This window comes from Aythya ferina (genome assembly GCF_964211825.1).
Source record: "Aythya ferina genome assembly, chromosome: 15".
In the NCBI taxonomy this organism is placed as follows: Eukaryota; Metazoa; Chordata; class Aves; order Anseriformes; family Anatidae; genus Aythya; species Aythya ferina.
This window is the reverse complement of record NC_140314.1, coordinates 10,158,524-10,174,164: the sequence shown is the minus strand read 5'-3', so window position 1 is coordinate 10,174,164 and position 15,641 is coordinate 10,158,524. Positions and strand designations below refer to the sequence as shown.

General features: G+C 37.3%; 1 protein-coding gene across 5 annotated transcripts in view; it reads left to right on the top strand.

Moving 5' to 3' along the window:
• CPPED1 (calcineurin like phosphoesterase domain containing 1) overlaps positions 1–15,641 on the top strand; it is a 51,037-nt gene that overhangs the window by 27,515 nt on the left and 7,881 nt on the right. For 4 of the 5 annotated variants that reach the window (XM_084537042.1, XM_084537038.1, XM_084537039.1 and 1 more), the window contains one exon: positions 2,554–2,976. In XM_084537042.1, the coding sequence (XP_084393168.1) occupies positions 2,554–2,976 (423 nt within the window). Of the gene's footprint in view, positions 1–2,553; positions 2,977–5,032; positions 11,861–15,641 lie in introns of those variants that run through there. The other variant, XM_084537040.1, reaches the window with a different exon arrangement.

The window sequence follows — 15,641 nt, the reverse complement described above, 5'->3', positions numbered from 1 at the left end:
TGTCCTTTATGGGCTATTAATTTAAGTTGTTTATCTTAGGGCAAGACTGTATTTACAGAGCCTAACATAAAGACAGAATATTGTAGCTTGGGATTTAAAAATGTCACCGCACATGATGCCAGGATAAAGAGAACAGAAATGAATTTCGTTTCCATCCACCCTGACACTTCCCAAATTACTTTTTTACACTGCCTCTTGGCATTATATCTTCTTCCTATTTGCCTCCAACCAATCCTCTCTCTAAGCTAAAGAAATATATACTGGCACATCAAAATGTTCTTCATAATCATTGGAATGATTAATTAGTATAGCTAGCCCTGTCCCAAAGACTACAGAGACATTGCTCCTCCTTTTTTCTACCTTTGTCTCTGTAGCTTTCTCTTCTTTTGAAGTTGTTTTGACCTTCTACCAAGAAAAGGTCAAGCCAGAATGTAATTGTCCTGAAATAATCTTTACTTAGTATGGTTTCCTAGACTCTTTGGGCAGAGACCTTGTTTTCCATTTTGAACAATCTGTTTTCTGCAATAAAACACTGAATATGTCTCCCTGTTGCTATAGAAATAATATTGCATTAAATGAGGGAACCAGTGCCCTGCTGTCGACAAATCTAATCTAAGTGTTAGTCTCTGGAGCTTGAATTTCACCACTGGGAAGACATATACATAATTCTACAAATGATTTCTGTAACTTATGCATAAATGTCTTTATACTCTGAAACTGTTAGCTAAATTTCCCAAAGTGATAGCGTGTAGATTAGCATGGTGTAGTGTGTTTACTTATCTCTTAATAGAGCCTTCCCCCTCGCCTTTTCCCCACCTCCCTCCCCCATGGAATACATTTTTGTATTTATAGCTTGAAATTTCCAGCTCTTCACTTGGGAAGGCAGGGAGGGGCAGGGCAAGCAGCTTTCTCACTGGGCTTCCTGCCCTATGGGCAACAAAGTACGTCAGATTTATTTTTTGGTTTGTTTTACATCCAGCTCCTCCAAGTACAAGGAGATGTTATTTGCCTTGTTCGTTTCTAGGAGTAATAAGGATTTTCCAGAACTGGAAGGATGGCCCATACTGACCATGCTCCTGGTACAAGCCCTACAAACCTACCCGCCGTCCTCTACTTTCTAGATACTTTCTAGTGCCATATGGCCAGTATTTCTAAGTTACTCAGAGATTTTGCTACAATAATGTTCTGCAGTTAAAGATCAGTGCTGTGGATTGCCTCCCTTTGAATTGACACACCAATTACCAGATCTCACACCTGTCTTTACATTTAGATATATGAATATGTTGGTTTTTAGTACTTTTCTCAAACCATAAGATTCTAGTAACAGCAATAAGGTGTACGGTATATCTATAGGGTAGAGAAAAGGAATTGAAATACTTTATTAGTTACCAAGGGTCAGTGTTTGGAAACATTAATTGCAAGGATTTTCAAGAAATGTGGATTAAAAAAATCTTTTGTCTCCTACTTACGTGACCAGAGTCCCAGTAATACATTTCTATACATATACATATGTGTAGTTACAAAAATAGAATGCAGTCTAAAAATACATGATGATTGATTTGCATGGACTTGTACCCAAACCTATATTGTAATTCTGATTTCAGAGTTCTTGTGAAAACCCTGCTAAAATTTCTTGGTTAACAAATTCAGTTATTATTTGTGAAACAGGCCCATATTAGACTGTATTGCAGGGCAAAATGCGCTTTATAAATGTGCAATTTAATTCACAAAAAGTAGACATATCAGTGACCTCTGTGATTAAAGATTACTCTTTGGATAATTGAAAAATCTGTTATCATTAGAACAACTTTTTTTCAAAAAAAAAATGCTTTTTAAATTTGTTTAGTGATTGTAAATTAATTAAGCCTGCCTAGAGAAGGACAAATTTCAGAAAACCAGAAAAGTAACTGTCTGGGTATGCATGTTAATGTAAAAATGAGATGAGGGAAAAACTAGCAAAGTAAACAATTACCTTTCTTTGAAATTAATGCTATGCTTATTATTAAAGCGGACTCATCATATAAACAAGTCACCACAAGACACTAATTACATTTTTGCTGTTAAAGTAGTTCTTGTAATGAAAAAAAAAAAAAAAAACTTAATTCCTTTGCAGTAACATAAAATATAAACCAGATTTAAATTTTTTTTTTTTTTATCCTTGATAAAAGCTGACTTGTGCCATCCAATATGGCTGCATTTCTTCACCAGATTGTCGGTGTGTAGATGACAAGAATCGGACCCCAAAGCTTTTGGTGCAAAACACTGACTATTAGACTACTGTTGCACTGTCTGTTGGTTCCTATCCAGAGCCTCACTTAATGAAAATTTCAGAAAAGGCTGAGTACTCGATAAGCAGGAGGGAAGGGATTTTCTGGACGTACTATATTAAAGAGAAGGTATACATGTAGTCTATGTTCCTGCATATTACCATGATCACAAATCTAATGTCAAATATTTCTTACCATATGTAGTATTTCCATTATCTAAAACAAACAATGAAATTAGGAAAAGCTATCATAAACAATAAAACTTTTTTGTTTGTTTGTTCTATAGGATCTCAGTGGAGAAAGGACCAAGAGCGAGATTTAAAGAACATTCTGAAGAACACTGACCAGAATATCCCATTGGTATTTGTTAGTGGAAATCATGATATTGGCAATGCTCCAACAAGAGAAACAATTGATAATTATTGCAAGAGCTGGGGAGATGACTACTTCAGCTTTTGGGTTGGAGGTGTTTTCTTTCTTGTGCTAAATTCTCAGTTGTACTTTGATTCTTCCAAATGCCCAGAGTTGAAGCAAGCCCAGGATGTGTGGCTTAATGAGCAGCTGGCTGTTGCTGAAAAACATAAATGCAAGCATATAATAGTGTTTCAGCACATCCCTCTGTTTCTGAGAGAACCCGATGAAGACCATGATTATTTCAACTTGGAAAAATCGGTTCGTCAAGAGATAATGGAAAAGTTTCATAAAGCAGGTATTTTCTTGAATTTTCCTCTCTCTGATTTTTTTTTCCAGTTGTTAATCATTGCACTGCCAGAAAAAAATAAATTTAACTTGCGTGGTACTGTTTTCAGGGAATTTTAGATTTAGATTATAAGCCTCATTGTTACTCTTAGGGCAGAATTATCAACTGAATCTAATCACCTCTCAAATGCAGCAAAAGAAATTTAAAACTTTGAGTGAAAAGTAAAGAACTGAAAGTGAAAAACTCTTTAAGACAAATAACAAGGATTCCATTTTGCAAGTGCCGGTATAAACAAGACAACCTGAATTTTTCCTACTGAAGGAATAGAAGATCAGGTATTGCCATAGGAGTAAAATACAGAAATTATTTTGTATAAAACAGAGAAACAGAATTCAGAATTACCTTGGAGGTTGTTTTCTCCCACACTGAGCCAATTTTAAACCAAGAGTGTAATGTGCTCCAGATTTATTCAGTGTTAAAAAGAGTCTTGCTCTGCTGAGATCCATCCTTTGTTTATCCATCCTAATAGGGGCCATTTCTGGGATGAAAGGCAGGTGGAACATGCTTTGAACGAGAATATTGTACCAAATCCCTTAGCTTTGTTTAATGAAATTTGAATGCCGTGGAGACAGATACAGTATGCAGCTATTCCTCTGTGCTGTTCCCATTGTTTCCTGTTAATTGCTTTCATGTTCCTGGAGTGTGCTAGTCCCTCAAAATTTCCTGCTAGCCTGCCATCGCTGCATCAGAGTGTCATTTTCTCTGTATCTATAAAAGAATACGTTATTTGGATTACTGAACAATGGAAATTGCTTATGTTATTGTTCATAATTTACCATATAATTGTTAAGCCAAGACTCATCCAAAACCAGCCTAATTTCCAAGCTCTGAATCTCCTCCTGTTTCCAATCAGTAGGGCCAAAATTTACAATTATCTGAGGGCTCTCCAGGGGACTGACATATTTGCAGATTCAAGTTTTACAAGATTTTTTTTTTCCCTAAGGAGACGTGCTGAGCATACCTCATAATATCTTAATACAAAATATAAAGATACTGGTTTTGGACACAAGGAGGATTTTGGTTAAGACTTTTAGTTTTATTGCAAAAGAAGGGAGATTTTGTTTTCTTTATTTAAAGAAAAACAGCAGAATTATATGGTTACACATGGAATGAAACTGATAAAAAGAAAGAAGAAAGAGGTAAGAAGTTAACATAAGTTGAAATATGTGTGTGTATAAGCAGGCACGTATGTTAGTTCCATCTTGAACCATGAATCTGTACCTTCTACCTTTTTTCCCTGCTTCACTTCACACAGGTTTTTTTTAGGGTTTTGTGTTGTTGTTTTTTAAAGTGCTCAGGGCAATGGCTCTTAAGGTGTTACTCCCAAATCTTGCATAATGTTAATAAAAATGGTAAATAGAAGGAACCCATATAGTAAGAAAATAAATAATCACTCCATGATAGTTGCTCATTTAACTCATGTATTTTCATTGAAAGTTTGAAAAAAGAAAACATACAAGTTTGCATACGACAACATTTTTGCTTTGACAAGATTTGCCTGACAGGTAGGAGCCCAAAATTTAATATAAAATATTTGTGCATTTTTCTTTCTCCAACTTTTCCTATGAAAAAGAAAAATGTACCTACCTGATTATGGTCTTTTTTTCTGTTCATTTTTGTGCTAGTGATAATATAGTGGGAAATATTTCTGTTGGAAACTTGGGCAGCTGAATGCTTATGTATTGTTGGTAAAAACGCATCCTAGTCCATTAGAGAGTGTGTTAGCAGAAGGACGCTACCATGCAGGTGTATGTAAAGGAGCATTAGAGTGGAAACCAGAGCAGTTCTGTTCTAGAGTTTTCTGACATCCAGATGGCTTGCTAACATTTTGCAACACTCAGCACTGGGAATATAATTAATCAGAAGAAGAGAAGAGAAATTATGCAAAATGTTATCATTGTAACATTTACCATTGTTAAGTTATCATGCTTCTTACGGGGATATTTCAGACTATTTCTCCTAATGAGTATCCAGGGGGTTAATCAAAAGTCAAAACTTTTTTCAGACAACTCACACAGACTTCAAGGGAGAGGGAAGAGTGAATGGGAAGCCAAGAATACGAGACAACTCCCGCAAAAAAAAAAATCTGAACTTCTTTGCACAAACATCCAATGCGTTCCTTCCCTCCATCATTTCCCACTGTGCCCCTTGCTCCCACTCAAAAATCCTCCCCAAATGGCTTGTTGTTTGATTCCTTCATGAATACGTTAATACATTGATCTTTTCCTTGCTGTTTTAGACAACATTGAGGCAATAAGTAACATTTGCAATCCAATAATTAAACGTGCTAATTAAATGAATACAGAGAGCAGCAGCTCAGTGTTACTTGGAGTGCCGGGAAAAACGAGCTGCATCAAAAGTTGGCTCAGAGTTTCCTTAGTAACGGGTGCATTTGGCTTCCATTTTATTATTCCTTTGAAGAACGGTCTTTGTAAGACCACAGAATGTTATCATTATATTACAAAGAGGCAGTCAGCATGGTAAGACATAAAATTGGTTCCTCCCAGTTCACTTCATATATTAATGGAGAATTAAAACACAGCATATTGACAATGAAACCCCAACTTACTTTGCATTTGTTGGGGTTTCTTTTGTTTTACAACTTGCTGTTTAAGAAGGTTAACCGCTTATAACACGTAATTGAGAAGTATGGTACAGCTTTTTATTCTGGAAAAGGCAAGGCTGCCTTCATAATGAGTCTCCCACTATTCTCCTAACCCTGGCCTGACACCAGCCCATCCTTCCTTTTGCTTTCTCGTTCTCCATCTCTCCCTTTGCATCCTGGCATGATGCTGTTTTGCAGTGTTTCCAACCACTCTGAAGGATTATTGTGTAATTGCAAAAAAAAATCAGTATAATCAATGTAATGTGCATGTTCTAGGGTTTGTTGGTTTTGGAAATGCAAGGTTAGTAGATGGGCATTGTATTTCTGGTGTTGATAACCCAGGATCAGACCTGGAACTATCCCAGTTCTCTTGCTTATACTTTTCATGTTCATAGTGTCAAACATGGAGCCATAATGCATCTGGTTAGAGAGAGGAAAGGAAGAAAAATCTAAGGATTTCAGTCCTTTCATAGACCAAGAAAGTCATATGGATTTTTATAGGAAATAAAATGATACTTAAAGGATGGATGGGAGTATTGCACTGGTTCTTCAGAGTGAGGTATGCAACTTCAGAAAATGATTATTTTAAATCCTGAGCCCAAATCTTGTGTAGTTACTCCCTTCTGACCACTTACATATTACAGAATGCTTTTGGTTTAAGTATCCACTCATTACAAGCAGAGATAAAAGACTAGCTGTAGAGGCTACATCTGGTACGAAGTACTGAATTACATTTCTCACATTAAAAGTGTCCTTAACAGTTGGGCTAATTAAAGATAAAATCATGTCCTTATGATAAATATTTATAAATTGAAAATCTGGTACTTGTAAATATGTATTACTACTATGCAAAGTTAAACCATACTTGTAAGCTGCACGTCTAAGAAATCTTCTGAGTCCAATTTTTCTTCAAATGCATTATAACAACCATTGTCCATGAAAAAGCAATTTCAGTGATAGTGAAAGTAAACTCAGTTGAGAACATAGTTTATCCTTTAAGTGAGAATATATCTCTGAAAGCATGTTTGTGTAATGTTTAGCCCCAGTTGGTAAGGTTCATCTCCTGTCTGCAGAAGCTAAGTACAGGAAAAAAAGCCACTGTGTGAGTACTGGGGATGAGCTGAGCTAACATCCTTGGTGGTGAGGTTTGCTCTGCTGCATGAATTACATATTCAGCTTTTAAGAATTTTATAGCAATGATATAAATAGGTTTGCTTGTAGCTTTGAATTGAAAAAATAAGGAATCCAGGTGGTAGTCCAGCCCAAAATCTGGCCTGTGTGACATGTTTCTTTGATAAACATTAGAAACTAGTTTTTAAACAAGCAGTTTATCCAATAGAAGGCATGCTTTGTCTTACGGATCTCATTCAATTATAATTTTATTAGGCTTTACAGACTTTTTCTGTGACCAAAAAAAGATGAGCTATGGACAATCTTTTAAAGACTTTTTATCCTGAGAACCATCAACAACACACTGAAATTTCTTAGGAAACTTAACACAATAAGGACCATACTGAAGTGAAATATTTAAGCAGATGTCTGAATAGCTTTAAGACCTCTGTCAGATAAAACCTAAATTACTAGCTGGTTTCTTCACCAACAAAGTTGATAAAAGAATTTGTGGTTCAGAGTGCTGTGAAGAATACAGGTGATGTATCTAGGTGAGAGACTTATGAATCTGAGAGAGAATTGCAAGATAATAAATAGATGTAAAATAATAGAAGGAAAATCCCTGCAGCATCTGGCTTTTTTAATTAAAGAGTTCTAAATTCAAGATGACTTCAAAGCAATTTTTCAGATGTGGTAGAAAGCACTTAAATTCATACATACAGGAGAAAATAACAACCTAACTTTATTAAATGTCTTTTTGTCATTTTATTTGTGACTGGAGATACTGTAACTTCTAACACCTTCACTCATTAAGAGAGTGTAATACCTACCTGCTCCTCTTAGAATGTTTTGACGGGAGAGTGGTATTAAAGGGAGAAGCAGCTCTCTGAACATCTACAGCTGAGATATATTTGAGTACAAAATTAAAGCATGGAGTGCTGAAAGCTGTTGTTTCTAAAATTTACCAGACAACATATGTTATGTTTCATTATTTTCTTTGTTGTGTAATCAAAGTTGACAAGGGAGTAATATTTTCTTCTTCCTGCCATTGAGACCTTGATTTTGGCAAAGCCCATACACCAAGTGAGTAATCTGTGCTTGCTTATGTGTTGCTTTGTCAGTATTTAAGATAATTTAGATTTAAATACTCTCAGCTTCAGTGTTTAGCTCAAACTCTTTCAACCTTGAAATTATATGCTCATGGTACAGGTAACCAGTTTCAATATCTTTTGTGTATCTGTGTAAGAATGGTGTTTTTTAAGACTGCTCCCCAAGTATAAGAATATTATCTAGTATGTAGATACACAGAGACATAGTTTTTTTTCTGAAATTCAGCAGTGAGATGCTGCAAAATACAATTATTTAGCATAATCCATAATGAGAGATTAGGTAATGTTTGTTCTTCCATAAATTTTTGACATCTGTTTTCTCCATTGGGCTGTAGTTTGGTTACCTTCTTTTCACTCCTTAGAGCACACAGCAAGCCAGGATCATCTGGGCTTTGTATCAGATCTTTGAGAAAGCTTCATTTTCAAATAGAAAATGTAGCAAAACCAAGAAATAAATTCCACCGAAGGGTCACAAGAGGCATTCACAGAGATAAACCTGAAGCACAGAGTGACCTTCTACAGAGAGCACCTCTAAACGGCTTATTTAGAGCTGCAGTCTCGTTAGGTGATCTGAAGTCACCCTCTGGCTGTGCCTGCTGCCTCTCCTCTGGTTATATAGGAAAAACAAGTGTGACTAAGGTCCTTCTCTATATAGCTGCATTCAGTGGTGTCCTATAAAAAACTGCTTTGTCCTAGATAGACTTTGCAGACTAATAGCTTGTCTCCCACTTACATAGACCCACAGATTTCACCAGTTGCCTCAAGCTCTGGATTTTTTTATTCTATAAAGTAGATTTAAGTAAGTTTTCCTGCATGTTTCTAGGGTCATGTTTGCTAACAACAGGCAACAGTGTGTTTTTTTTTTTTTATTAAGATGCTCGTGTTGCTGAGTTGTAATTCTAATTACACAATACCTCTGATGAAGAAGGTAGGATAGCTTATAAGGTCTGCACAGAATAATTCTACAATGGTTATTTAAGGTTGATTCAAATGGTGATGGTTGATTTAAGGTGTTCCCTGACACCTACCAGTGGGAATACTTCCTTTTACTGGAGCTCCACTGTAGGGAACTGACTGTGTTTTTTGGAGAGCAGGGTCTGAGAACTGCCTGAGCACTGAACAGTCCTGTGAGCACTGCTGTGACTGATGCTTTCACATCTTTGTTTGCTTCTGTAACACCTGCTTGGCAGATGGGGTGATGTGAACACTTCTCAAATTGCAATGAGATAAAAATCAATTTAATTCCACAAGAGAGATTTTGTTTACGAAGACTACTAAATATTATCATTCACTTTGTAGCACTGAAGTCTTGAAAAAATGATATACACCACCTGCCCGGGGAGAGGAAGAAGGTACAGCAAAAAGTGCCTATGGTTAATGTGTGCTCTTGTAGGGAAGCTGAAAGAACATCATTTTGGAGTGCAAAATTGTTCTGAGAACAGGTATTACTCTTGAACCGACCACACTGTTCAGCACTGTAAAAAGCTGCTGTATGCTACAAGTGAAAGGAAGGAAAAAAAGGCAGTTTGTGCCTGATGCTCTAGGGGAGGTGCTCAGGATCAATTTATCCTTGTGACTTAAATCATTGTATTTGCCCAGAAACATTGCCTTTTTAAAAAAGATAGATATCTACACATAGATGTGCATGGGAACATATACACACCCTGAGTCTCTTACAGTAGCATCTACCTGTGCCTGGATAATAGCTGATTTTGTTCTCCTGCCCATGACAACTCTGAAAGGGTACCGAGGAGTGTTGATAACATTCAGGTTTTTCACTGAGTGCAGTTGTTTCCTTACAGAACTGCTTCTCCATCTGCTTGCTTCCATTTTGGTTCTAGTGCTGTTCCTGTCTAGCCCCTGCAGTTTCAGGGACAAGTACGTACAGGTTCAGTTTTTCCCAGTACATACCCTTTCTTCAGTTTTTGAGCAAGAGGTTTGGCCTGGGAAGCTTGCGATTTTTCAATAAGCATAATTCTATTTTAAACTTAGTTTCAATCATTAAACTTAATAGCTAATGTAACAGCAGAGTAACTAGACCAGAATGATTGTCCCTGTTGCCCACTCCTCTGCTGCTCCTTCTCAAACCCTATAGCACAGGACAACAAAGTGCATAATGATACTTCTTCCAAGTATTCTTCCAATCTCCAACAATTTTTCTTTCAGGGACTTACTTAATCATATTAGTTTTATCAATACAGTGCTATTTAGGGGTTCTTCTGTGGATTTGTTGAGTTGGCTTTTGAAAACTCTTGGCTTTCACAGTGGAAAGGAGTTTCCCATTTCACAGCTGGTGCTCTGTGAAGAAATGCCTCCTCTTGTTTGCTTTGAACTTCACCTGCAGTCTGTTCTGGGAGCCATAAATCCGTAAATGAAATGCAGTGACCATTGGTTCGTGTCTGGAGTTATTTTAAAAAATTGTTCATTAATCAGCACTTAAAGGGTGGTAATCTGGACCACGCGATAAATTTTGTTGCCCAGTCAGAACTACTTTTTTTCCTGAAATCTTTACAGAGATCAGGGGAGGAGAAGAAAGGTCTGTACTGTACTCATTACATATTTATTATGTCATTCATATTCCACTAATTTAGCCTTCTCATTCTCTTACAGTCTCATTTGCTTTTGCTGAGAAAAGCATTTATTTAATTGAAGGCTCAGTCTAAATAAAGCATGCTACTGATTGCCTATGCTGATTATTCCAGGCATTCTCTTCCTAATTTGGAAAATCTGCTTGCTTTTCTTTGGTTTATTTTTATATTGGTAATTTTCTTCCTATATTTTTACACTGTCCATAGTGCTGGGTTGAGCAGTTTGATTTCCAACTGAGACTAGGCCAGTTGCGTTTTGGGCACAGAAAACCTGCTTCAAAATGGTCTTTGTATGTTAGGAACTAGAGTTGGAAAACAACTTCTTCTGAATTCAGGATTTTTTGGAAGCAAGCCATGGAAGTATGTGTAATTATAGAAATTAGATTCAGACACCTCTGGAATTTAAACTAGTTCAAGTCTGAACTCCAGCCCAGTATCCAGGTTGTGTGAGAAAATTTGTTTTCTAGGTGCACCTATCTTCATGAAATTATATTTAGTATTTCAAGATAAATGTGTGATACGAGCATCATTTTCCATCCTGCTTTAGCTGATTTGGACCTCTGCAATCAATGCATCTAGATTTCTTGTGAGACTGGGACTCGATTTGTATTTCTGGAATTAACTCAAACTAACGAACATCCAATTTTCAAGAAGTTAGGAAAACAGATGTACTTACAAAATCATAGTGTTGCATTGAGATTTTTTCCCTCTTTCCTACCCAAGCTTTCATACGTCATGCTAGTCTGTGCTATCACATCAAATCTCATCAACAGTGTTACATGCAATGTTCTGCTATACCTCATTTATTCCTATAAGCCGTTGAACTCTACCACTGTAAGAGCTCAGGCTACCAGCAGCCAGAGACTTTTGGCAACATTCATGACTTGGTACAGGAAATCTTGCCAGTAAAAATAGGTGATTTTTATTGAAATACTGCTCCATGAGAAGACAATTGAAGCTTGTGACAATACTTCAACAGTGCAAGCTTTTAGAGAGGTCTTCCAAAGAGACACTGAATTTTACTTGTTTAATTTTTAAATTGGGATGTTTGAAAGCACGTGTGTCCTGTCCATGCTGACTGTCATCTCTGCTGGGCTCTGGTGCCACGTTATCCCCAATGGCCCCGCACCGACAAGTACCTGGCTGCCTAAGGGTGATTTCTCCTGCAGGGAGAGGGACGTGGCCACCCTCTCACTCACACATGAAACCCTTGGTTTCAAACACGATTGTCACGTAGTCCTGTAGTGCTCTTTCCCCTTACTTCTGCCTTTGTGGGGAAGGAGAGAAGACCAACCACTGTATGTCTAAGAAAATATGATAAAAGAATGCTGAGAAAAAGAGAAAAAAAATACATTGAAGTTCGTTGGCATAATGTTAAGGAATGTATCTGCTGTCTGTTTAATAAAACAAAAATAGGTCATGGTGAGCGTTTCACTTTTCAAATAGAGACATTTTATGATTTAAGTATTCCTTGAACTGAAAGATTGGTCAAAGGAGAGATTGAAAAAGATGAAGTTGTCTGTTGGGCCTCTAGGAAGAGGTGGGCCATGGTCCCCTTTCCTCCTTGCCCCATGTGGAGTTGGAAATAAGCCCAGTCTACTGTGTCCCTGCATTATTCTACACTGCAGAATACAAGAGCAGTACAGTAACAAGGAAGGGAGGGAAGTCTGGGGGCTGCAACCTAACAATAAGTTGTGACCGGGACATAATCACTCTCATAGGAATTACACGTGGCACACAGCTAAATGCCTTTGTTCTCTTACAGTGCTATTATGTCAAAATCTTGCTGACCCCTTTTCCCTGGTGCTGCAGAACTGTTGTTTGGAAGGGTTTCTCAGAGTGCTAAAGTATAATTTGTGGAAAGAAGATGCTGTACTTTTAAAATTCTTTAAAATAACCTGAGCTTCTCCTGCTAACCAACTGCCTTCTGTGTGATATCCAGCATGCAGTTTCTTTTCATTTAATGAACTGTTTTCTCATCTGATTCTTGTCAGAAGTAAAATTGACAGCATGCTAAAGACATCGGCATAGCTAAAGTTTTCTTTGAAGTTTTCCAAAATTTTTTACTATCACTAGGTGGAGCAGTTAGGACACCACTCCCTTCAGAACAATATTCTGCTCAGGTCATGTGGGGACTCAAATGGTGGTCATCAAGAATAACCTGTTCCAAATCAGAGCTGCTGCACTGTGTGAAGACCTGACAGCTGTATGCATCAAGTCATCCCTGGGCCTGGTTGGCCAGGTCATCCCTTTCTGTACCAATATTTTCTGTGAAGCAACCGAAGCAAATTTCAGATACTCATTTGGATGTTTCCCCAGCATGCCAATCAGTCAGCTTAACAGTATCCATTACACCATCCCTCTAGGAAAAGCCCTTTGTAATGCAACCTGCTGTTCTAATTCACAAAGCTTGAAGAGAGAACTACGAGAAAAAGAGAAAATGGGAAATGCCAATAATACTTGTCAGTCTTACCAGAGCTTTGAACACAGATCAACAAGAGCTTGCTGAAGCTCTTGTAATGACTCCTTACTTGGTGTGTTGGCTTTAGAAAGCAGACACTGGAAATAATGGGGGAAGAAAAAAATCTTCAGAGGAACTTTTGGAATTTTCTGTTGAGAAATGTGTGCAGTAGAAACCACAGAGTATAAAACTAAGTACAAAGTGACTTGTCCTTTAAAGCACAAGTCTGCATACAAATGACCATACAGATAGCATCGAAAGCAGCATGCCCAGTTACATAAGCTATTAATTACTTTCCCTGGCATTCACCTCTTGTCTTAGTTTATCCACTGTGTAGCTTTACAACCTGAGGGAATGGGTGAAGTGACACAATGCAGGGTGTAAATACAGTAGCGTAAAAATAAAGTATTTATTAACTTGTGTCATGTCCAAGACAATGAGGATTTATCAACACATGTAAGACTTCCCTCTAGTCAGATGACTCTGAACAATCCTTAACATGCTTGTTTGTTATGTCATATAAATTATTTTATGCAAAATCGGCTGCGTTGGACTCACAGAATTGTGCCATAGTAGGTATTTCATTCTTCAGTACAAATGCATTATTCTACGGGGAAGAAAGGTTATGATCAGTTCTTTGGAAACAGCAAATCTTTTTGTCTTTCAGATTCGGCTTTGTCAGATCAGAACTGAAAAGGACTTTTTGTGCTTGATCAGAAAATGAGAGTAAATTGCATGCTAGGAGGAGGATATCTTTGCTTCACAAAAATCATAATCAATTCCTGTACTTCAAACCTTTTTTTTCTTTTAACAAAGACATTAATTTTTTTCAGATCGATGACTCTGAAAACTCATGTTTGGTTTGCAGGACTGAAGCTCATTGTTTTTAGATGCTTTTGTGATCCAAGGCATGGTTTTAAAACAGATGAAGCACAACATGATGGCCTGCACTGAGTTTTCCATCTGGAGTAGCTGGCTTCCAGTCGTGTACTGATCAAAAATGAACGTGTCAGCTCAGGCCTTTTTTTCCATAGTAGAGATGTTACCACTGTAGTGTCATGCAGTGTGGTATCTGACTGTGATGATCACAGAGTTAAGTGTGTGGTTGGTTTGTTGTTGTTTTGTTGTGTTTGTTGCTGTTTTGTTGGTTTTTTTCTTTCTTTTAGTAGTAACTATCTGCACAGTTTTTGACTTTATTCTGAACTTAATTTATTGTGTTTTTTTTTCTTTTAATGAATAATCTATTAGGAGTGAATAATGTCTTGCTGTAGGGATCCTGTTCTTTTGGCTAATGGATCTTGTAAAACCTTCAGTCACATTTAAATTCAAATCACTGTGTATTTCCTAAAAATGAAATAATGAATGCTTGTGAGGGTGCCATCCTTTGGAATTCAGTTACACAGTGGCTTTTGAGTATTTCATATTGCTTTTATATCAAAGCTTTTCTCATCTGCTTATTTCAGAAGTCAAGAATGAAAAACAAAATTACTGTTCTACCTACCTCTTGTTTTTTTTTTGTTTTCTTTTTAGTGGGAGGGGACTGCACCCATTTGTGCATAGCTGGATCTACTGAACTGCATTAACTGACCTGCACACACCTTAAAGCAGGTTATTACAGGGAGGCCTGCCAGGCCTCACAGGGATTAGAAAATGGGTTTTGTGTGTGAGGGGACTCGCGAGCAACTTGACCGTATTACTTCAGAAAAACATCTGAAATGAATAAATTAAATTTGAGTGCATACATCTTAAGATTCTTTTTATGTTTAAGATCAAAAGCAAGAGCAAAGTAAATTGCCTGCTTGTCATCTTAGTCTTATTGCATTGACTGGTTCAGATTTCCTTCTTATGCTAACAAAAGTGAAGGGAAGACAGTTGGGTGAACAAAAAGATACTACTGAAGTAATAAACAACATCAGTTAGACTTCTATTAATACACAATAGTGACCTGTTTGTTTCTTTGTTCAAGATGTAACAGATTGTAACACCACAATAACAAAAATTAATACTAGCACTGGAAATAAAGAATACCTGAAGTCTGGGCACAACTTTCACTAGGAGGTATCAAAGGCAGATGATGAATTCTAGCAAAGGCTGATCCTTGAGCAGCTCGTTCCACAAGGACATTTCAGCACTGAACACCCATCCAGCGAAATTAGGCCCTGAATGACAGACGTATGCTAAAATGGGGAATTTGAATGAACTGTATCCATAAACACCAGCTTGTTTAGACAGTCTGCCTCACAGAGCCAACAGGAGGTAAAAGGTTTTAAATTGCATCCTCTGTTGTGAGGTATCATATTTGCACTGTTTATCAATCACTCTTATTTCAGTTCTGTACCAAAATACCTTCTTGTGTGTAGGCAGGTAGCAGATGTTAAACATAAGTGGGGTGAAGTTGCAATATTTGCCTTAGAAGAAAAAAAACTGCATGATTCATGGGCCAAACTTCTTACCTGGTGTCTGCCTGCTGTTTTTGGCTAAAAGGTCTAGGATGGGTGCCTCAAAAATCTTCCCATGAGTTCTCAGATAGTGGGAGATTATGGTTGTCCTTATTAGTAAGGTTGCTTTACTGCTTTTATATCCTTATCCTTAATCGCACTGAAACCATGTGGTTGGGGTTTGGTTTACATATGTGCTAACACAGTCTTGATTTCTGTTCCTCTTCAGTTCCAAAGGTTAAATTCTCTGAAAGGTGGAAAGCTGAACACGATCCTTCCAGTTAAAAGAGAGCACTTATTTCC